This window comes from Chlorocebus sabaeus, chromosome 1 (assembly GCF_047675955.1).
Source record: "Chlorocebus sabaeus isolate Y175 chromosome 1, mChlSab1.0.hap1, whole genome shotgun sequence".
Lineage (NCBI taxonomy): Eukaryota > Metazoa > Chordata > Mammalia > Primates > Cercopithecidae > Chlorocebus > Chlorocebus sabaeus.
Genome location: NC_132904.1, coordinates 74339902 through 74362629, shown reverse-complemented (window position 1 = coordinate 74362629; position 22728 = coordinate 74339902). Strand labels below are relative to the sequence as shown.

Below are 22728 nucleotides of genomic sequence, written 5' to 3'. Positions count from 1 at the left end.
GGAGGAACTCAGTGGGAGGTGATTGAATTATGGGAGTGGGTGTTTCCTGTGCTGCTCTCGTGATAGTGAATGAGTCTCATGAGATCTAATGGTTTTAAAAACGAAGAGTTTCTCTGCACAAGCTCTCTTTGCCTGCCACCAACCATGTAAGATGTGACTTGCTCCTCCTTGCCTTCTGCCATGATTGTGAGTCCTCCCTAGTCATGTGGAACTGTAAGTCCATTAAACCTCTTTTTCTCCCCAGTCTAGGTTATGTCTTTATCAGCAGTGTGAAAACAAACTAATGCAAGGACCAGAACCTGACCATGCTGGCATCCTAATCTCACACTTTCAGTCTCCAGAACTGTGAGAAATAAATGTTTATTGTTTAAGGTACTCAGTCTATGACAATTTTTTTACAGAAGCCAGATCTCATTGAGATATTTGGTAAGACAAGTAAGAATCTGTGCACATGTACAGTGGAGGCATCAAGATAAATGCCTCCCTGCCCCATCCCCATTGTGAGGCAGAGACTACTCTCCAGACGGCTGTAGCCAAGAACACAAGACCTTTTCTCCCCTCAGCATCTAGCTGGAAGGCTTCCTTCCCAGGAGGAGCAGGACTTTAGTGCCTCTCATCCTGCCCCCATCTTTCTGTTGTTGAGACTACATCCCAGGTGAGTGGGGTCAAAAGGTAGAGGCTCCCTTGTTTTGCCCAACTTATACTCATGGAAAGGAGGCTCTACCTTGGGCATGGCACACTGGGAATCCTTGAGGAAATGTAGGGAAAGGCAAATCAAAACCACAATGAGAACAATACTTCACACCTAATAGGATGGTTCTAATAAAAACAAAACAATGAAAAGAACAATGTGTTGAGGAGGAATGTGGAAAAACTGGAACCTTCCTATATTCCTAGTGGAGATGTAAAATGGTGCAGGTGCCTTGGAAGATAGTCTGGCAGTACCTCAAAAGGTTAAACATTATATAACCCAGAAATCCACTCCTAGGAACACACCTAAGATATCTGAATGACGTCATTTATAGAAAACATCCAGAATAGGCATATCTATAACAACAGAAAGTAGATTAATCATTGCTAGGGGCTTGGGGTGGTAGTGAATGGGCACTGACTGGTAGTGGTTATGTGGTTCCTTTCTGAGGTGATAAATATATTCTGGAACTAACAGTGGTAACTGTTGTACAAGTTTATGAATATAAGTCACTATAATGTCACTACAGGGGCATTGAATGTAAGAAGTCCATTGAATTGCATACTTTAAAAGGGTGAATTTAATGGTATATGAATTACATCTCAAAAAGACACAAGAGAAATAGTTTTTCACTTAGTCATTGCAGATTAAGAGGTTGGAAATCACTTGGCCAGCCTCATGTAGTGTCAACCAAAGACTAATATCTTACCTCAGTTCCTGTTTCTCTCCAATCCCAAGTCCGACTGCCCCCTGGCCATACTTTGCAGTCCTTATAGGTTGTATTAGAGCCTTTTACTTTCATTTGCCCCCATGATAAGGAAGCAATTTCAGGGGAAGTCATAAGGAACTTCACTGAAATCTGAAATTAAAAGAAAAATATACTAAATCAGTTATAAAGTAAGGCTGAAACAGTTTCAAAATACAGTGATAGTAAGTCCCGATTCTCCATGATTTAAGAAGCATCTTTTCATTCATGTGGTTGTCACTTCTTCTTTAGAGATCTAAAAAGTAACTATTATTCTTGGAATCATCCAACCATAGAAACCAGATACTACAATTACTTATCAGACTCCAGAGGGAATCCTCAGGATATTTTTGAGAGATAAAAATTAAGAGATGAAGATTTACTTCAGCATGATGGAGTGAAGTTGACACATTCTCTTCCCAAGAAGAAACTATAAAGGTAGAAAAAAACTGTCAAAACCAAAAATTTGTCACTCTAGAAATAAAATTAAAGGCATATACCACAATCAGAGAAATGCTTATTCATGAAGATCACTGAATTTCAGGTAAGAACAACAATTTTTTTGTTGTTCTTGCCTGGAACGACTCCCATTCCACCACTCCAGTTCTGTTGTAAGTGAAGTTCAAGTAGGCTGGGGCAGGACATGAAAATGAACAGCTTTGCCGCCATGGCCAAAGCAGGCTTACTTCACTTAGAGCCATTATCAGTTTAAACAGGTGATCTCAGTGGCAAGCAAACATGGATAGAAGGTAGCTCTGCTTCCCTTATGTTGCCTTTTGTTTAGGACAAGCAATGGATTGGCAAACTAGGTGGGATTTAACAGGAATTTCCCAGGGATGACACAGCCATAGGGGGTTTTATAAGCTCTCTACATATCCCAAGTGGACTAGAGGCTGCAAGGATTTGCATCAAAGACTTGGAAGATAGACCCAAGACACCCAAACATTCTAGGCTGATGGATCCTGACCACATACACAGTGGATAAGCAAGAAGGTTCAAGAGGGCCTTGCAGAATGTAAAAGCCAGTGAAGACATACAACAGCTGGACTTTGCACGCACTCCCCAGTACACACAGTGATCCATTAGTAGAGAGAGAAAGTCTTACGGGCTCATAGTGTTTGAGCCAAACGTTTAATTAATGTTTGGCTGAACACTAAGCTATATACACACCAAGGAGAACCTTGGGAAACCGGGTTTAAGAAAAAAATCAAAGAAAAAACCCTAACAGAACAGAGACTTCAGTAGACACATATTGCATGGGAGAATTCATAGATTTAGTTTAGTGCTATGGTTTGCATGTCTGTACCCTTCCAAACTCATGTTTAAATGTAACTGTCATTATAACAACATTAAGAGGTGGGACCTTTAAGAGCTGATTAGGCCATGAGGGTTCCGCCCTCATGAATGGATTATGCTGTTATTGCAGGAGTGGTAGGTTCATTATAAAAGAATGAGTATGGCCCTCTCTTTGAGCTTCCACCATGTGATGACTTCCACCATAGGATGATGCAGCAAGAAGACTCTCACCAGATGAGAGCCAATTGATCTTGGACTTCCCAGCCTCCAGAATTGTGAGACAAAAATTTATTTTCATTATAAATTATAAATTACCCAGTTTCAGGTATTCGGTTATAGGAGCACAAAATGGATTAAGACACGTAGTATAGGCAAACAGCTAAACCCACACACACACACAAAGAACAACTTTCAAGGGGAAAAGTTGTTTCCCCAGCCTGGATGCCTGGATATCCAGACTTTCCTACAATATGTTATCTAAAATGTCACTTTTCAACAACAAATTACAAGGCATGCAAATAAACAAAAACTATGACCCACACTCAGTAAACTGAAACTGTTATCTGGGGCTGGGTGTGGTGGCTCATGTCTGTAATCCCAGCACATTGGGAGGCCAAGGTGGGAGGTGGGAGTTTCACTTGAGGCCAGAATTTCAAGACCAGCCTCAGTAACACAGAGATACCCAGTTTCTTTTATGTTTTTACTAGAATTTTATTTTTCTAATAGAAATACATTAAACACTTTTTTTTTTTTTTTTTTTTTTTTTTTTTGAGATGGAGTCTGGCTCTGTTTGCCCAGGCTGGAGTGCAGTGGTGCAATCTTGGCTCACTGCAACTTCCACCTCCGGGGTTCAAATGATTATCCTGTCTCAGCCTCCCAAGTAGCTGGTATTACAGGCGTGCACTACCATGCCTGGCTAATTTTTGTATTTTTGGTGGAGACAGGGTTTCATTATGTTGGCCAGGCTGGTCTCAGTCTCCTGACCTCAGGTGATCCACCTGCCTTGGCCTCCCAAAGTGCTGGGAATACAGGCGTGAGCCCCTGTGCCTGGCCTAAAGACACTTTTAAATTCAAAAGGTACTAAACAGTACAGAGTGAAAGTTTCCTTGCTCCCATGAACCCCAGATACCTAGTTTTCATGTTTCTTTTCAAAGGTATATTGTGTATTAATCATTCAAATCTCTGGGTGCTGTGTTTGTGTGTGTACTGTCCCCCTCTCCATACTCTAATATTACACAAATGATAACATGCTATCAACCCTGGTCTTTATTTTGCTTTTTTTGCTTTCTGATACCTTGGAAATTGTTATATGTATGTAACATCTTTTTTAAGTTCCAGGATACATGTGTAAGACATGCAGGTTCGTTACATAGGTACACATGTGCCATGGTGGTTTGCTGCACCTATCAACCCACCACCTAGGTATTAAGCCCCACATGGATTAGCTATTTATCCTGATGCTCTCCCTCCCCATGACCCCCACCAGCAAGCCCCAGTGTGTGTTGTTCCCCTCCCTGTGTCCATGTGCTCTTTGTTCAGCTCCCACTTATAAGTGAGAACATGTGGTGTTCAGTTTTCTGTTCCTGTGTTAGTCTGCTGAGGATAACGGCTTCCAGCTCCATCCGTGTCCCTGCAAAGGACATGATCTCATTCCCTTTTATGGTTGCATAGTATACCATGGTGTATATGTACCACATTTTCTTTATCCAGTCTATCACTGATGGGAATATGGGTTCATTCCATGTCTTTGCTATTGTAAACAGTGCTGCAATGAATATATGCATGCATTTATCTTCATAACAGAAAGATTTATATTCCTCTGCGCATATACCCAGTAATGGGATTGCTGGGTCAAATGGTATTTCTAGTTCTAGGTCTTTGAGGAATCGCCCCACTGTTTTCCAAAAAGGTTGAACTAATTTACATTCCCACCAATAGTGTAAAAGCGTTCCTATTGGGAGACCCAGTTTCTTTTTTTTTTTTTTTTTTGAGACAGAGTCTTGCTCTGTCGCCCAGGCTGAAGTGCAGTGGCACGATCTCAGCTCACTGCAAGCTCCACCTCCTGGGTTCACGCCATTCTCCTGCCTCCTAAGCAGCAGAGACTACAGGCACCCGCCATCACGCCCGGCTAATTTTTTGTATTTTTAGTAGAGACGGGGTTTCACTATGTTAGCCAGGATGGTGGAGACCTGGTTTCCACAAAAAAAAAAAAAAAAAAAAAAAAAAAAAGGCCAGGTGTCCAGGTGTGGTGGCTTGCACCTATAGTGCTAGCTACTCAGGAGGCTGAGGCAGGAGGATCACTTGAGCCCATGAGTTTGAGGTTGCAGTGAGCAATGATCTTGCCACTATACTCCAGCCTGGGTGACTGAGCAAGACCCTGTCTCCAAAAATTAATTAATTAATTAATTAAAAAATAAACTGAGTAATTGAGTATTCCCAGAAGTCTGACATTTAGCAAAGACTTCAAAGAAAGTATTGTAAGGGAAATAAAGCACAGAGAAATAAACAAAAATATGGTAACAATGACTCAGCAAATACAGAATCTCAATAAGGAAACATTTCAAAAAGGAATAAAATGGAAATTCTAGAACTGTTAAGCACAGTAAGTAAAAGGTACTTGTATCAGTCAGGGTTATCCAGAGAAACAGAAGCAGATGACTATAAATATTGACAGACTTGTTTCAAAAAAGTGGCTCACAAAAGTTTGGAAGCTGGCAAGTGTAAAATGTGTAGATAATACTGGTAAGCTGCTCTCTCTTGGGCAAGAGTTCTTATGGTACTGAGGCAGTGTTTCTTCTTCTTCACGGAAACATCAGTTTTGCTTGGACTTTAAACTGACTGGAAGAGGCCAACTCAGTGCATCAAGGATAATCTCATATATACACTAGTCTACTGACTGTAGATGTTAACCATATCTACAAGATATGTTCACAGCAACACTTAGATTAGTATTTGGTTAAATAACTGCATACTATAACCTTACCACGTTGACACATAAAACTAACAGTCACAGTGTACCTCTTGTCAATTTGGCACCTATATGTATTTCCTTAACCATATTTAATCTCCATATAAAGATGATTAGAAAGTCTTACTTCTGATTAACATTAACAACTAAGAACCCATTTTTGCAAGTTCAACTTATTATTAATATCAAAGAGACAGGGTCTCATTCTTTCATCCAGTCTGGAGTGCAGTAGCGTGATCTTAGCTCACTGCAACCTCAAGCCCCTGGGCTCCAGTGATCTTCCCACCTCAGGCTAGTTCCTAGCTGGAACTAGAGGTATGTGCCACCACGTCCAGTTAATTTTGTAATTTTTGTTTTTTTTATTTTTAAGAGCCAGGTTCTCACTATGTTGCCCATGTTGGTCTCCAAATTCTGGGCTCAAGCAATCTATCTTCTCTCCTCAGCCTCCCAAAGTGCTCGGATTACAGGGATGAGCCACTGTGCCCAGCCTCGATTTCTGAATGTCCATCTAAAAAAATAAGTACCAGAGCTGGGCGTGGTGGCTCACACCTGTAATCCCAGCACTTTGGATGGCCAAAGCAGGTGGATCACTTGAGGTCAGGAGTTCAAGACCAGTCTGGCCAACAGAGTGAAAACCTGTCTCTATTAAAAATACAAAAGTTAGCCAGGCGTAGTGATGCACACCCGGGATGTAATCCCATCTACCCGGGATGCTGAGGCAGGAGGCGGAGGTAGCAATGAGCCAAGATCGCACCACTGCACTCCAGCCTGGGTGACGGAGCGCGACTCCGTCTCAAAAAAACAAAACAAAACAAAAAAACCAAAGGAACGGGCGCAGTGGCTCACGCCTGTGATCCCGGCACTTTGGGAGGCCGAGGCGGACGGATCACGAGGTCAGGGGTTAGAGACCAGCCTGGCTAACATGGTGAAACCCTGTCTCTACCAAAAATAACAAAAATTAGCTGGGTGTGGTGGCGGTCGCCTGTAATCCCAGCTACTGGGTAGACTGAGGCAGGAGAATTGTTTGAACCTGGGAGGCAGAGGTTGCAGTGAGCTGAGATCGTGCCACTGCACTTCAGCCTGGGCGACAGAGCGAGACTATGTCTCAAAAAACAACCAAGCAAACAAACAAACAAAAAACCCAAAGAAACAAAAACAAATAACACAGAAGTTCAATATATTGTTTTGGGTGCTATGGAAGGAAGATACAAATTCATAAAACATGATTCCTGTTTTTGAAGATCTAATACTACAGTATTAGATTATAGTAATTATACACATATAATTACAAGGTAACTTTTTTGTTTTTTTGAGATGGAGTTTCGCTCTTGTTGCCCAGGCAGGAGTGCAATGGCGCAATCTCGGCTCACGGCAACCTCCGTCTCCCGGGTTCAAGCGATTCTCCTGCCTCAGCCTCCTGAGTAGTTGGGATTACAAGCGCCCGCCACCATGCCCGGCTAATTTTGTATTTTAGAAACGGGGTTTCTCCATGTTGTTCAGGATGGTCCCGAACTCCCAATCTCAGGTGATCCACCTGCCTCGGCCTCCCAAAGTACTGGGATTATAGGCATGAGCCACCGCAACCAGCCACAAGGTAACTTCTTAAGAAAAACCAAAGTAACTTTAAAAAAGTGATATAAGGAGAGACATAATGAGTATGTTTTGAGGATTTCTTTATTAGTCTGATAGGGCTTCCATTACAAAATACCACAGATTGGGTGTCTTAAACAATAGAAATTTATTTTCTCACAGTTCTGGAGGCTAGAAGTCCAAGATCAAGGTGCCAATAGGATTGGTTGGTTTATGGCGAGGCCTTTCTTTTTGGCTTGGAAATGGACGCCTTTTTCTGTTTTCTCACATGGCTTTTTCTGCTTGCATGGGCACACCTGGTATTTCTTTCTCTTCTTATAAATTCACCCATCCTATTAGATTAGGGCCTGACTCTTACGACCTCATTTAATTTCAACTACTTCCTTGAAGACCCTATCTCTAACTACAGTCATTTTTAGGGTTAAGGCTTTAATATATGAAGTTGGTGGGGAGTGTACATTCAGTCCACAGCAATTTCTAGGTAGGAAATTAAAGAAATATGTTTGAGGGAATAGTATTTGAACTGGATCTTAAAATTCAATTGAGAAAAAAAAGGAATATTTATTGGGAACCTACTATGTACCAGATATTTTAGATCTATTATCTCAACAACATCAAGATTCGAGAGTGGTTAAGAACTTTGTTCCAAATTATATAGCTAATAAGTGAGAAAATGAGAATTTGAATCCAGGTCTGTCTGACTCTACAGCCTGTATTCTTCAATTTACTTTTACCATTCTCCTCCAACCAATATTATTATTTTCTTTTTTGAGACAGAGTCTCACTCTGTCACCCAGGCTAGGGTGCAGTGGCATGATCTCGGCTCACTGCAACCTCCAAGTGATTCTTGTGCCTCAGTCTCCCTGGTAACTGGGATTACAGGTACATGCCACCATGCCTGGCTAATTTTTGTATTTTTTGGTAGAGACAGGGTTTCGCCATGTTTGCCAGGCTGGTCTCAAATTCCTGACCTCAAGCGATCTGCCCACCTCAGTCTCCCAAAGTACTGGGATTACAGGTGTGAGCCACCACACCTGACCCCAACTTAAGATTCAACAACTATTAAATAAGGAAATGTATAGGAAAATTATAGAATTCAGTATTAGGAAAACAACTTTTTGGTAGATAAAATGTCACTGTTGCTTTTTTGGGAGTATCAACAAGGAAGATGAGTCTGATTTAGAAAATAAACCATAATCATTACATGAGTTAAACATACCCCAAAGCATAGTGGCTTAAATAAGACAAAGTTTAAAGTCCAGAGGTAGTCAACATAGGGCAGGTATAGTGGTTATCTCAAAGTCTAGGAATTAGGCGGCTTGCAGGTTTCAGCCTCACAGTCTTGATGATGAGGCCTTCACTCTCATAGTTTAATATGGAGCTCTGGCGATCACATCCATGTTCCAAGCAACAGAATAAAGAGATAAAGTGGGAAGGGGCAAAGGGTATATGTCTGGTGTCCTTTAAGAAATTTCCTGAAAGGTTTCAGAGAATACTTCTGTTTGCATGTTATTTGCCAGAATATAGTCATGTGGTCACACTCAATTGCAAAGAATGCTAGATCTATCTGTTCTAACAGGCAATGTGCCCAGCTTAAAAGTAGAGATTTCAAGGGGAGAATATGTATTAAGGAGGTACTAGTCTCCAAAATAATTATTTATCCTTATACATCAGGTTTTTGTTCTTTCTTTTTATAAAAATATGGATACCCTTTGGACTACTCTGGTGTAGCTCATGAGATAACATTCATTTTTTTAACTTCTATATTGCACTTGTAGTATTAATTATCAATAATGTTACAGTTTCTGAGTGGTAAAGGTGAGATTTGGAACTAAAGTCACCAGATGTCAAACGTTATGTCCTTTCCATTATACCTCCTTATCTTGATACTAGAAACATTCTTCTGCAAGTACTTAATCAGTCTTTTACTAGGCATTTGAATTTCCCTTAAAATCCATTTTCTGGCCGGGCGCGGTGGCTCAAGCCTGTAATCCCAGCACTTTGGGAGGCCGAGATGGGTGGATCACGAGGTCAGGAGATCGAGACCATCCTGGCTGACACGGTGAAACCCCGTCTCTACTAAAAAATACAAAAAACTAGCTGGGCGAGGTGGCGGGCGCCTGTAGTCCCAGCTACTCGGGGGGCTGAGGCAGGAGAATGGCGTGAACCCGGTTGGCGGAGCTTGCAGTGAGCTGAGATCTGGCCACTGCACTCCAGCCTGGGCCTCAGAGCGAGACTCCATCTCAAAAAAAAAAAAAAAAAAAAAAAAAAAAATCCATTTTCTTAGCCAGGCTCAGTGGCTCACGTCTGTAATCCCAGAACTTTGGGAGGCCATGGTGGATTTTAACATATTTAACATATGTTAGAAGCTAGTCTCCTAAATAGCTGGGATTACAAGTACATACCACCTTGTTCAGCTAATTTTTGTATTTTTGGTAGATACGGGTTTTCACCATGTTGGTCAGGAGTTCGAGACCAGCCTGACCAACATGGTGAAAACCCTCAGGAGACTGAGGCAGGAGAATCACTTGAACCTGGGAGGAGGAGGTTGCAGTGAGCCGAGATTGCATGACTCTGTCTCAAAAAGAAAAAAAAAATTTTCTCCATGAAATTCATCACAAAAGATGTAATGGTTTCCTCATGCCCTTCTCACTTTGATAATAAAATCATAATTAAGAGGTTCTCTGATCTTCATTATGTTTTTACTTCTGTAGAAACTTTGCATCTTCTCATTTCTTCAAAACTACTTAAAGTGTTTAGTTCTTTGTTGGGAATGAAACCATTGCTTCCTTAACCATTAAGTGAGTTTGTTTACCATTTGTATTTGTTGATATGTAATTTGCATTTTATTCATTGAATTAGTATTTATAATCTTGGTTTCTGTATGGAGTATATATGAATCTGCATGACTATGTCTAGGATTATAAGCTTTTAAAGCACCATAAAAAAAGACATATAATGGGACGCTTTTTCTGCTGTTGACTTTACTTAATACCTGGTGGTAACGAGTTTCAAAAGCAGTTTTCTTCATCTACAGTTTGTATCTGCTTTCAGTTGCCTTTTCAATTTATTTCTACTCAAGAGACATTTTTGAGCTTCTAACATGTATAACTCTTTGTGCTAAGAGCTGGCAGAATAAATAATTAGGAAGGTAGAATTACTCAAAAATAAATGGAATCATTTCATGACTTCAAGAAGAAAGGTCAAAATCTAGACGGAATGGTAGATAAATATTAATATACAATTAACTGTAATACAAATCAGATTGTGCTAAGTCCAGGGTGAGTAGAGAATTTTAATGTTACGTATTGATAAACATTCTAATAGGTATAAACAAAGTACAAGGGGATATTAGCAGGAATAGTGATTAACTCTGAGAAGACTTATAGAGCAGTGATCTGAGATCCACCACTGCACTCCAGCCTGGGCAACAGAGTGAGACCCTGTCTCAAAAAAAAAAAAAAACATATATACACACACACACACACATATGTACACATACATACACACACACACATATATATACAAAATAAAGTGCACAATAAATGTAAGGAGCTTGGATCATCCTGAAACCATCCCTGCCCCGGTCTGTGGAAAACCTGTCTTCCACGATACTGGTCCCTTGTGTCAAAAAGGTTAGGGACTGCTGTTACAGAGCACAAATGGACTGAATTCTTCTTTGACAACATCACTGTAAGCCTGGGTATAAAAAAAACTTCAAGAGGCAAATATGGGGAGAACTGAGGGGTAGGGGGACTTTTTTTTTTTCTTTCTTAAAACAGAGGGTACTACATGAGAAAATACTGGAAATACATTTGAAGAATAAACATAAAAGTTCCTCTATGGCTGGGCACAGTGGCTCATGCCTGTAATCCCAGCACTTTGGGAGGCCAAGGCGGGTGGACCACCTGAGGTCGGGAGTTTCAGACCAGCCTGATCAACATAGAGAAACCCCGCCTCTGCTAAAAATACAAAATTAGCCTGGCGTGGTGGCGCATGCCTGTAATCCCAGCTACTGGGGAGGCTGAGGCAGGAGAAGCACTTGACCCAGGAGACGGAGGTTGCAGTGAGCCGAGATCACGCCATCGCACTCCAGCCTGGGCAACAAGAGTGAAATGCCATCTCAAAAAGAAAAAAAAAAAGTTCCTCTATTTGTGAAGTTTCATTTTATAAACTTATAAACTCAAAGAATAAATTCATATATGAGAATCAACCCTGCCAGAAATACATGATGCTGATGGTTATTTGTGTATTGCCACTTCCAAACCTGTAATTTTGTAAGTACAGTTATCTATTGTCAGTGTGATTAGAGTACAGTGAGTGATGTAGCTGGAGAGGTAAATTGAGTTCAGATTATGGTGGATATCATAGGTATGTCAAGAGATTTGGACTTTAGAGAAAATGCAGTCACAAGATGTTTGTCAACAGAACAGTGACATAATTTCATACAAGATTTAAAAAGATACCTGGCCAGGCATGGTGGCTCATGCCTGTAATCCCAGCACTTTTGGGAGGCCGAAGTGGGTGGATCACTTGAAGTCAAGAGTTCAAGACCAGACGGGCCAACATGGTGAAACCTCATCTCTATAAAAAAAAAAAAAAATTAGCCAGGCATGGTGGCACATGTCTGTAATCCCAACTACTTGGGGAGGCTGAGGCAGGAGAATCACTTGAAACTGGGAGGTGGAGGTTGCAGTGAGCCAAGATCATACCACTGCACTCCAGCCTGGGTGACAGAGTGAAACCCTGTCTCAGGAAAAAAAAAAAAAAAAAAAAAAAAAAAAGATACCTAAGTAGTGCGAAAGGCGGCTGCTTCTTTCATGTTGTATGGAAGAAATTATATCCCATAGTAGGCATGGCTTGGGAGAGTAAAATCAAGAAGGTAAGGGTAGAGCAGGGTATATTAAGATTGGTTCCCAGAACACCAGAATGATAATCACATCATGTGCTTGCAGATACCAAGGCTCCAACAGAGATCTACTAAGTAAGAATTTCAAGGAGTAGCCAAAGAATCTGTATTAATCAGCTGATGGCCATTGGGTTGTCTCCAATTTTTGGTATTAGAAACAATGCTTGTTATGAACATTTATGTAAAAATTTTTGCATGGACATATGCTCCTTTCTCTTGAGTATAGCTAGGAAAGGAACTGCTGGTTCAAATAACTTTATGTTTATCATTTTGAGGAGCTATCAGACTGTTACATAGCAGATCCAAAACTTTGTAATTCCACCAGCAGTGACGAGGGTTCTGCTTTCTCCATATCCTTGTCAACGCCAATTTCAAGCTGTCATTGTGGGTGTGAAGTGATATTTATTTATTTCTTTCTTTCTTCTGAGATAGGGTCTTGCTTTGTTGCCCAGGCTGGAGTGCAGTGACATGATTACAGCTCACTGAAGCCTCGACCAATTCTCCCATCTCAGCTTCCCAAGTAGCTGGGACTACAGTTGCATGCCACCACACCTGGCTTTTTTTTTTTTTTTTTTTTTGTATATTTTGTAGAGACAGGGTCTCGTCATGTTGCCCAGACTGGTCTCAAACTCCTGGACTCAATCAATTCTCCCACCTCAGTCTCCCAAAGTGATGGGATTACAGGCATGAGCCACGGTGCTCAACCATAAAGTGCTATTTCATTGTGGTTTTCATTATTTATTTCCTGATGATCAAGATGTTGAGTATCTTTTCATTTGCTTGTTGCCTATTTGTATATTTTCTTTGATGAAATGCCAATTTTTTTTTATTATTGACGTATTTTTGTAGAGCACCCAATCCTGTTGCTGTTTGGGGTGCCACTATGTAACCCACATGGACCTATGGGACTGAATAAAGCGGGGCAAATGCGGGAATAAAAGAGACAAAAGAGTGTATTTGGAAGAAGGGGTCGGGGGCACCTTGCCTCTAGTGGACAAGGGCCCTGAGCTTTACACAGCCCTCCGTATTTATTAGGCAAAAGAGATAGCAAGAAATGGAGGTGGGTGGGGAGTGGGTGTTGGCGGGCTTGTAAGACTGCATTCTTCGAACAATAGGCGCTAGATTTCTTAACAGATAACTATCCCAGGGCCAGGGAGTGAGGTCCTCAGCAAACCTTTTGGTGGCAGGGCAGTATCAGTTTGCCAACATCCTGCATTCATGATAAACAGTTTGCTGTTTGATCATATAGCCTCCAGCGGAATGCTGAGTTGGTCACGATCCCTTTGGCCTTTTCAGCTCCCAACATGTTTTTAACATATTCTAGATGAATCTCTTACTGGATATATTTTTTCCTATTTTGTAGGTTGTCTTTTGACTTTCTTTTCTTCTTTTATGTACAGAGTCTTGCTCTGTTGCCTAGGCTGGAGTGCAATGGCACAATCATAGCTTACCACAGCCTCAAAATCTTGGGCTCAAGTGATTTTCCCACCTCAGGCTCCTGAGCAGCTAGGACTACAGGTGTGCAGCACCATGCGTGGCTAAGTTTACAAAAAAATTTTGTAGAGATGGGGTCTCACTATGTTTCCCAGGATGGTCTCAAATTCCTAGCCTCAAGTGACCCTCTGGTCTCAGTCTCCGAAAATGCTGGGATTACAAGCATGAACAACTGTGCCCAGACTTGATTTTCTTTCTTAAGCCCCACATTTGGACTGATGATCTTGACTTTTGATACATGTTTTTGTAAAGCACACAGGTTTTTAATTTTGATGAGGTCTATTAATTTATTTTTCCTTTTGTTGCTTGTGGATTTGGTGTTAGAAATTTCTAAGAATCCATTGCCATATCCAAGGTCTTAAAGATTTACCCTTGTTTTCTTCTAAGAGTTGCATAGTTTCAGGTCTTACAAATGTAGTCGTCTGAAACATTCTGAATTATTTATATGGAATTAATTAGGGGTTCACCTTCATTCTTTTCTATGTGGATCTCCAGTTTTCCCAGCATCATTTGTTGCAAAGACTATTCTTTCCCCATTAGATGGTCTTGGTATCTTTATTTTAAATTAATTTACTCTAGATGTACAGGTTTATATCTAAGTCTCCATTCTATTCCACTGACCCAAATGGCTATTTGTTATTCAGCCTGACTACTATAAAAAATACCATAGATTGGTAACTTAAACAACAAAAATTTATTTTTGACAGTTCTGGAGCTGGCATATCCAAGATAAGGTGCTGGCCTGACTGTTGTCTGGTGAGGGCTTTCTCCTCGGGTTGGAGATGTCTGCCATCTCTCTGTGTCTTCACATGGCCTCTCCTTGGCATATGCATGTGAAGAGAAAGAGCTCTCTATTTCTGTTCTTATAAAATTACCAGTTCTATCACATTAGGGCCCCACCCTGATGACATTGTTTAACTTTAGTTAACTCCTTCCTATAGGCATTATCTCTAAATAGAGTCACATTAGGGGTTAGGGCTTCAACATATGAATCCGGGGGAGACACAGCCTGTCATATGCCATTACTACACACAATCTTGATGACTGTAGCTGTGTAGTAACTTTGGAAGCCAGGAAGTGTGAGTCCTTCAACTTTGTTCATCATCTGAAAAACTGTTTTGGATATTCTGGGTTCTCTGAATTTCCATATTATTATTAAGATCAACTTGTCAGTTTCTGCAAAGAAGCCAGCTGGAATTTTGATGGAGAGTGAATCTGTTGAATCTGTACTTCAACTTAAAGAGTATTGGCATCTTATCGATATTAAGTCTTCCAATCCATGAATATGTGTTTTCTTCCCATGTACGTCTTTTTAAATTTCCTTGAACAATGTTTTATAATTTTCAGTCTTGTATTTCTTTTTAAGAAATCTCTAAATATTTTTTGATTCTATTGTAAATAGAGTTATTGATATCTTTTTTTGCTGTTTGTGTATTTTATTTTGTTTTTTTGAGATAGAGTCGCGCTCTGTCACCCAGGCTGGAGTGCAGTTGTGCAATTTTGGCTCGCTGCAACCTCTGCCTCCCAAGTTCAAGTGATTCTCCTGCCTCAGCCTCCCTAGTTGCTGGGAATACAGGCGCGCATCACCATGCCCAGCTAATTTTTTGTACTTTTTAGTAGAGATGGAGTTTCACCATGTTGGCCAGGCTGGTCTTGAACTCCTGGCCTCAAGTGATCCACCTACCTCACCTCCCAAAGTGCTGGGATTACAGGTAGGAGCCACCATGCCTGGTCTGATTTCATTTTTGGATTGTTCATTGCTAATGTATAGAATAACACGTGATTTTTGAGTATTTATCTTGTATCCTGCAAACATGCTTATCTATTTGTTCTAATAGCTTTATTTGTGGATTCTTTAGGATTTCCTATATACAAGATCAGTAATTTACGATAGAGCTTGTTTTACTTCTTCCATGCCAATCGGGATGCCTTTTTTTTCTTGACACATTACACTGGCTACAACCTCCAGTATAATATTAAATATAAGTGGATATAGCAAACATCTTTGTCTTGTTCCTGACCTTAGGAGGAAGGAATCAGTTTTCAGCATCTCGTATATTAGATATGGGTTTTTCATAATGGACTTAAAATCAGGCTGAAAAAGTTCCCTTCTCTTCGTAGTCTATTATTTTTAACATGAAAGAATATTGCATTTTGTCAAATGAGTTTTCTGCATCTATTGAGATTTCTGTGTTGTTTCTATCTTTTATTCTGTTAATATATTATAATATATTGATGTTTAGATTTTAAGCCAATTTTGCATACTTGGGATGAATCCCACTTGTTTATGGTGTATAATCCTTTTTATATGTGGCTGGAACGGGTTTGCTAGTATTTCATTGAGGATTGCTGCGTTTGCTAAATTCACATGAGGTACTGGGCTTTTCTTGTGATATTTTTCGCTATCTTGCTACTAGGGAAAATCTGTCCTCACAGAATGAGTTGGGAAGTGTTCCCTCTCTTCTAGTTTTTGGCATGAATTTGTGAAGCACTGGTATTAATTCTTATTTCAACTTTTGGTAGACTTGACCACGAAGCCATCTGAATCTGAGCTTTTTTTCTTTTTTGAGGGGGGTGGGGGCAGGGGCAAATTTCAAATTCCCAATTTGATGGTTTTTTTTTTTTTTTTTGAGATGAGTTTCACTCTGTCACCCAGACTGGAGTGCAGTGGCCCCATCTCAGCTCACTGCAACCTCTGCCTCCTGGGTTCAAGTGATTCTCCTGCCTCAGTCTCCCAAAGTGCTGGGACTACAGGCATGTGCCACCACACCCGGCTAATTTTTGTATTTTTAGTAGAGATGGCGTTTCACTATGTTGGCCAGTCTGGTCTTGAACTCCTGACCTCAGGTGATCGCCCACCTTGGCCTCTCAAAGTGCTGGGATTACAGGCATGAGCCACTGCACCCGGCTCCAATTCAATATTTTTACTTATTATGGGTTCATTCAGATTTTCGTTATTCTTGAGTGAGTTTCCATAGTTTGTGTTATTCTAGAAATGTGTTCATTTCATTGATATTATCTAATTTGCAGGCACAGTTATAGGGTCTGGTGTATCTGTTTCAAAGGTTCAGTTGCTGGGTGTTGTTGGAGAAAGACTGGGTAGCTGGTGTAGCAGGGGTGTACTCAGGAGGCTCACGGTAGCGACTATGCTGCAACTGGCATGTAAATTTAGTATCTTAACAGTTTAGCAGTCAGTACAGCCTTTCTGGTCCATACAAGTGAATATCAGGCCTTGCTGTACAGGATGTCAAACTGCCAATGATTATCCCTGTTCTGAAATATTTAATAATAAAAATTTTAAATGTAGACACATAGCTATAAGACATAAAACATAGTAACACAGGCTGTCCCCCATCTTTTTTTTTTTTTTTTTTTTTTTGAGATGATGTCTCACTCTGTCACCCAGACCAGAGTGCAATGGCGTGATCTTGGCTCACTGCAACCTCTGCCTCCTGGGTTCAAGTGACTCTCCTGCTTCAGCCTCCCGAGTAGCTGGGACTACAGGCATGCACCACCATGCCCACCTAATTTTTGCATTTTTAGTAGAGATGAGGTTTCACCATGTTGACCAGGCTGGTCTTGAACTTCCACCTTGGCCTCTCAGAGTGCTGGGATTACAGGCATGAGCCACTGTACTTGGCCCCCAACTCATTTTTCTTTTCAGTAAAAATCTTTATTCCATCAGAGAAACTAATCATTTTTTTTTTTTTTTCTTTTTTAAGACGGAGTCTTGCTCTGCCGCCCAGGCTGGAGTGCAGTGGCGGATCTCAGCTCACTGCAAGCTCCGCCTCCCGGGTTTACGCCATTCTCCTGCCTCAGCCTCCCGAGTAGCTGGGACTACAGGCGCCCACCACCTCGCCCGGCTAGTTTTTTGTATTTTTTTAGTAGAGACGGGGTTTCACCGTGTTAGCCAGAATGGTCTCCAACTCCTGACCTTGTGATCCGCCCGTCTCGGCCTCCCAAAGTGCTGGGATTACAGGCTTGAGCCACCGCGCCCGGCCCTACCTCAGCTTTTTTGAGCTGAAGGTACATGAAGCTAAAAACCTTTAGCTGTTTTTTTGTTTTGTTTTTTTTTTGTTTTTTTTTTGAGACGGAGTCTCCGTCGCCAGGCTGGAGTGCACTGGCGCGATCTCAGCTCTCTGCAACCTCTGCCTCCCACGTTCAAGCGATTCCCCTGCCTCAGCCTCCCAAGTAGCTGGGACTACAGGCACCTACCACCACACCTGGCTAATTTTTTGTATTTTAGTAGAGACGGGGTTTCACCATGTTGGCCAGGATGGTCTCAATCTCCTGACCTCGTGATCCACCTGCCTGGGCCTCGCAAAGTGTTGGGATTACAGGCGTGAGCCGCCGTGCCCAGCTTATTTTAGCTTTTTTAAAGTGAGTTTTAAATATACCTAATTTGCTCATCCTTGATTAGGAAATCCCCAAATTGGCTCTAAAATGGAATTCAGTTTGCCTCAATATACATCTAGTGAGCTTATAATATTCACTAAAAAAAAAAAAAAAAAAAAAAAAAAAAGGCAGCCAGGCGTAGTGGCTCACACCTGTAATCCCAGCACTTTGGGAGGCTGAGGAGGGTGGATCATGAGGTCAGGAGATCGAGACCATCCTGGCTAACACGGTGAAACCCCGTCTCTACTAAAAATACAAAAAAAAACTAGCTGGGCATGGTGGCAGACGCCGGTAGTCCCAGCTACTCGGGAGGCTGAGGCAGTAGAATGGCGTGAACCTGGGAATCGGAGCTTGCAGTGAGCCGAGAGTGCGCCACTACACTCTAGCCTGGGAGCGATAGAGCGAGACTCTCTCAAAACAAAACAAAACAAAACAAAACAAAAAACTGTGTAACAAATGCAAAGATAACATATGAAAGAGACAAAAATGTGTGTAAATTTTGATAAAAGGCAGACTGGTACCAGTGCTAATTGGGATTATATAGGAATAAACCATTAACTTTTAAAATTGAAGCATAATTGCATTGCATTTAGTTGAATGCAGTGTTTATAGAGTTCAATGAATTTTGAGAAATAAACTTGCCAATAAAGATATAGAAACTATCTACAAAGTCCCCTTGTGTCCCTTTCTAGTCAATACCCTACTAAGCTCAAAGGAAACAACTACTTTGATTTCTATTGCCACAGATTAGTTTTGACCTTCATATTGATGGAATTGTACAGTACTTAACTCTTTTGTGTCTGCCTTCTTTCACTCAACATGTTTTTAAGATTCAACCAGGCTGTAGTGTGTATCAACAGTGTGTTTATTTATATAGTTTTCCTTTCTCACTCTTGAGTAGTCTATCACAATTTATATTTTTGTTGATGAATATTTGGGTTGTTTTTGACTTTTTGTTATTTTTAATAAACTAGCCATTCATTCTTATTGAGCAAAATATTTCCCCCAATAGGACATGAAATTTGAAATACCTTAAGAAATTTCTTATTCATAAACAAGATGGAACCAAGTGTAACTTAATGCTTATTTAAAGGCCTCTTCATGGCAGTAGCAATAAATCAAACACAGGTTTTAAAAATAGCTACTCTTTTTTGCACCTTTACATTTCAGTCAGATAAATATAACTCATTTACATAATTACATAAATTGTGGTTAAGCTCTGTGTTCCACAATTTCTCTTAGCCCAGGAAGGCAAGAAGTGATGACAGCATTATGGGTGTCATTTATTTTCAAGAACAGACTTCAGTGAAGGAAGGCATGACTTAAACCTTGTTTTGTAGTAAAACACTTCATATCTTTGGGTGGATGTAACTTTCTGATGCCAAAGGACTCTGTTTCCGTGCCCATCTAGATTAGAAAAGGTAGAAACTCTAACCTTATTTATCAGTCTCTGACTAACAGTGTGAGCAGTGAGAAAAGAAAACTATAGTAATAAAGCTTTATTTCTTTTTTAGAATGTTATTTCACAACCTCACTGGAATGTGGGAAGTGGAGTACTGCAAAAGCTGGAAGCAAAGATAGAAAGTACAGGCAAGGTTCACATAATTAATCTTCCTTTTAGGTTTGAAGGTTCTTTCCATAGATATTCCTTCACAAAGATATAATTTTATTTTAAAATAACCTGTACCTAGCTTTTATTTAAGGTCAGTTAAGTAACCAGTATATGAAAGTCTTTGTATGTTTCCACAAACTGTAAAAACTGTATTCTGGGTCGGATTACTCCTTTTTTTTTTTTTTTTTTTTCCTGAGACAGGGTCTAGTTCTGTCGCCCAGGCTGGAGTGCAGTGGCAACTACTGCCCCTACATTGGATTACAGATGAAGTTTCACTACCTTGCCCAGGCTGGTCTCCAACTTCTTGGCTCAAGGGATACGCCTGCTAGGCCTCCCAGAGTGCTTGGATTACAGGCGTGAGCCACCCCACCTTGCCCAGATTACTCTTAAACTGGAGTCTTCAGGTCCTCAGGGTCAAGAGATATATACTTGACAGTTTGGGAGTTCTATAAAAATGTTTTAATTTAGTGTTTCATTTCAGTAATTGCTTAAAAACAATATTTTCCCACTCATTAAACTAAAACTTCTTTGGCAGTGATAATTCATAACCATAAAGATATTTTCCTGAAGTAAGATTTTAATTTCTTAAAAACTTTTTTATTGTGGTAAAATACATGTAACAAAATACGCCATTTTAACCACTTTTAAGTGTATTCTTCAGTGGCATTAAGTACATTTACAGTGTTCTTTAGACTTTCATTTCTTACATCAGTATTTTTTACAGTGAAATTTTCAAAAGTATTTGTCAAGTTTCAAAAGAACCTTTTTCCTTTAAAAAGGGTTTGTATACTACTCAAGACTACGAATCACTATTCAAGGTAATAAATTATTCTTACAACATAGAATTTTTCTCTTGATAAATTGAGCATTCTTTCTTTAGATAATGGGAATAATATACACCGTTATGGTTTTTCCCCTTTTTAAAACCTGGAAATGAAGAACAAAGTTCAGTGTTTGTGTCACTATTTTTCCTGTTACTCATATAATTATTTGCCCCTCTATTTCTTATCTTTCTTTAATTATAGATTTCTCTTTTTTACAGGGTTTGTGTTGTACCTTGCTTCAAATTCTTTTTTTTTTTATTTGAGATGGGAGTCTTGCTCTGTCGCCCAGGCTGGAGTGCAGTGGCGCGACCTCTGCTCACTGTAACCTTCGCCTCCCGGGTTCAAGGGATTCTCCTGCATCAGCCTCCCAAGCATTTCTGGCTAATTTTTGTATTTTTACTAGAGACGGGGTTTCACCATGTGGCCCGGGCTGGTCTGGAACTGTTGAGCTCAGGTGATGCACCCACCTCGGCCTCCCAAAGTGCTGGGATTACAGGCATGAGCCACCGCGCCGGGCCAAATTCTTTTTAGGAATTAGGTACTACGTAAGTTTTAAATGCACTCAGAAAATTCTCAAAGTAATAAATTGTACACTAAATAAATATAGCGGAATTCAGTCTCAATTATAGGAACTCCTTTTTTGATAACTAATATTTTTAAAGTACTCACTATGTGCTAAGGCACTGTGCTAATCACTTTTCTGTGATTTATCTAGTAATACCGTATGATGTAGGTACTAGTATCACCCCACTTTAAGGAGTTTAAAGAAATGAAGAAACTTCCACAATGTCATGAAGTGGTCCCGCTAGGACTCAAGCCTGGCTGAATCCAAAGCTCAGGCTTCTAAGCACAACCTGCTTCTCAGGCTGCACATTCTATTTTACATTATTGGTAGTTTCTCTCTGGGGTTCTTTGTGGGAATGTTCACTGTCCCCCCACCCCGCCCCGCCCCGAAGTGGAACCCTGTCTTCTAACAAACTTTTTGCTGTTCCACCGTCTCCTGTCATGTTCGGCCTCTCAGTGGAGTCCCAGCCCACACTCCGACTCTGGTCCCTGAACAGAGCCCCTTCCCCTCACACCATAGTCCCCTAGCAGAGCCTGGTCTCCTCAGACCCTCTTCTTCCAGCAGGGCCCCAACTCCTCACTCCGACGATTCCCCCAGAGTTCCGTTCCCTCAGATCCTGCTTTTCCAGCAAAGCTGCGATTCCTGTACCTCAGCAGAGAGCAATACCCCCTCGGCAAACTTTCACAGAGACGTCTTACAGAAGTCCCAGCCCAGCTCCTAATTAAGGGTACCTCTCTACCTTTCCCCTTCCCAACCTTCTCCCACAACTGGGCTTTCCCCCGCCCTATTCTCTTTTTCTGTTTATTAATTCTCCTCAACCTCACCACCCTCTCGTGGCCCAGTTTCAGGATTCCCCCGAAAACTCACCCACCGCACTGTCTCCTCAAAGTTGCGTTCCCAAAGGGCGCAGTGCTCTCCCCGCACTTAGGTTGCCAACCAGCGCTGCTCCGGGATCTGCGCTCCCCAACGGCCCTCGGGTAATACGCCTTGCAGTTGATCAGCGCCCGAAGCCCCGCCCCCTCTGCCTCCATTGGCCATTGTTCTCGAGAAGTCCCGCCCCTCCCGCTTCCAGCCCGCCTCCCCGTCCCGCTTCCCTTGTTTTCATTCCCCCTGTCACACGAGGCAGTGGCAAGCCCGAAGGGGAGGAGAGAAGGGGGCGGAAAGAGGGCGGAAAGTGAAAGGCGCAGAGGGCCTCTCTGTCTCCCGTCTGACTCGGTTCTCGACTGCTCCGGGCCGCCGATGTATTGTGGGATCGCAGAGCCGTCCCTGAGACGCTGGGATCCGCAGAGGAGCCCACTTGAGAGCGCCTCCTGTCGTCCGTAAGGCTGTCCTGCCATCCCTCGGCACCCCAACTTCCCCCGCCCCCCCATCGCCTCCTCCTCCATCCTCCAGTTCAAAATGGCGACGGCGGCGGCAGCGGCGGTGGTGATGGCTCCTCCAGGCTGCCCGGGTTCGTGCCCCAACTTCGCCGTAGTCTGCTCCTTCTTGGAGCGCTACGGGCCGCTGCTAGACCTGCCTGAGTTGCCGTTCCCTGAGCTGGAGCGGGTGCTGCAGGCGCCGCCGCCGGACGTCGGCAACGGAGAAGGTAAGCGAGGGGCCCGAACGCCCGGCGGGAAGCGGCCCTGGCGCGCTCCTGTTC

The 22728-nt window shown here is 41.7% G+C and overlaps 2 protein-coding genes across 5 annotated transcripts in view; one reads left to right on the top strand and one right to left on the bottom strand.

Annotated features, from left to right (window-relative positions):
* The window catches only part of AAMDC (adipogenesis associated Mth938 domain containing), a 68451-nt gene extending 46356 nt beyond the window's left edge, over window positions 1-22095 (bottom strand). The window contains exons 1-3 of one of the 4 annotated variants that reach the window (XM_073019643.1): window positions 21957-22095; window positions 11757-11874; window positions 1401-1550 (exon numbers count right to left, since the gene is read on the bottom strand). In XM_073019643.1, the coding sequence (XP_072875744.1) occupies window positions 1401-1550; window positions 11757-11768 (162 nt within the window). In that variant the 5' untranslated portion in view covers window positions 11769-11874; window positions 21957-22095. The remainder of the gene's footprint in view (window positions 1-1400; window positions 1551-11756; window positions 11875-21956) is intronic. The other 3 variants (XM_073019633.1, XM_008020256.3, XM_008020257.3) reach the window with 3 other exon arrangements.
* A 98-nt stretch (window positions 22096-22193) lies between these two features.
* Window positions 22194-22728, top strand: part of RSF1 (remodeling and spacing factor 1) — a 156984-nt gene continuing 156449 nt past the window's right edge. Inside the window, exon 1 of the mRNA XM_008020259.3 lies at window positions 22194-22674. Coding sequence (XP_008018450.1) covers window positions 22488-22674 — 187 coding nt within the window. The 5' untranslated portion in view covers window positions 22194-22487. The remainder of the gene's footprint in view (window positions 22675-22728) is intronic.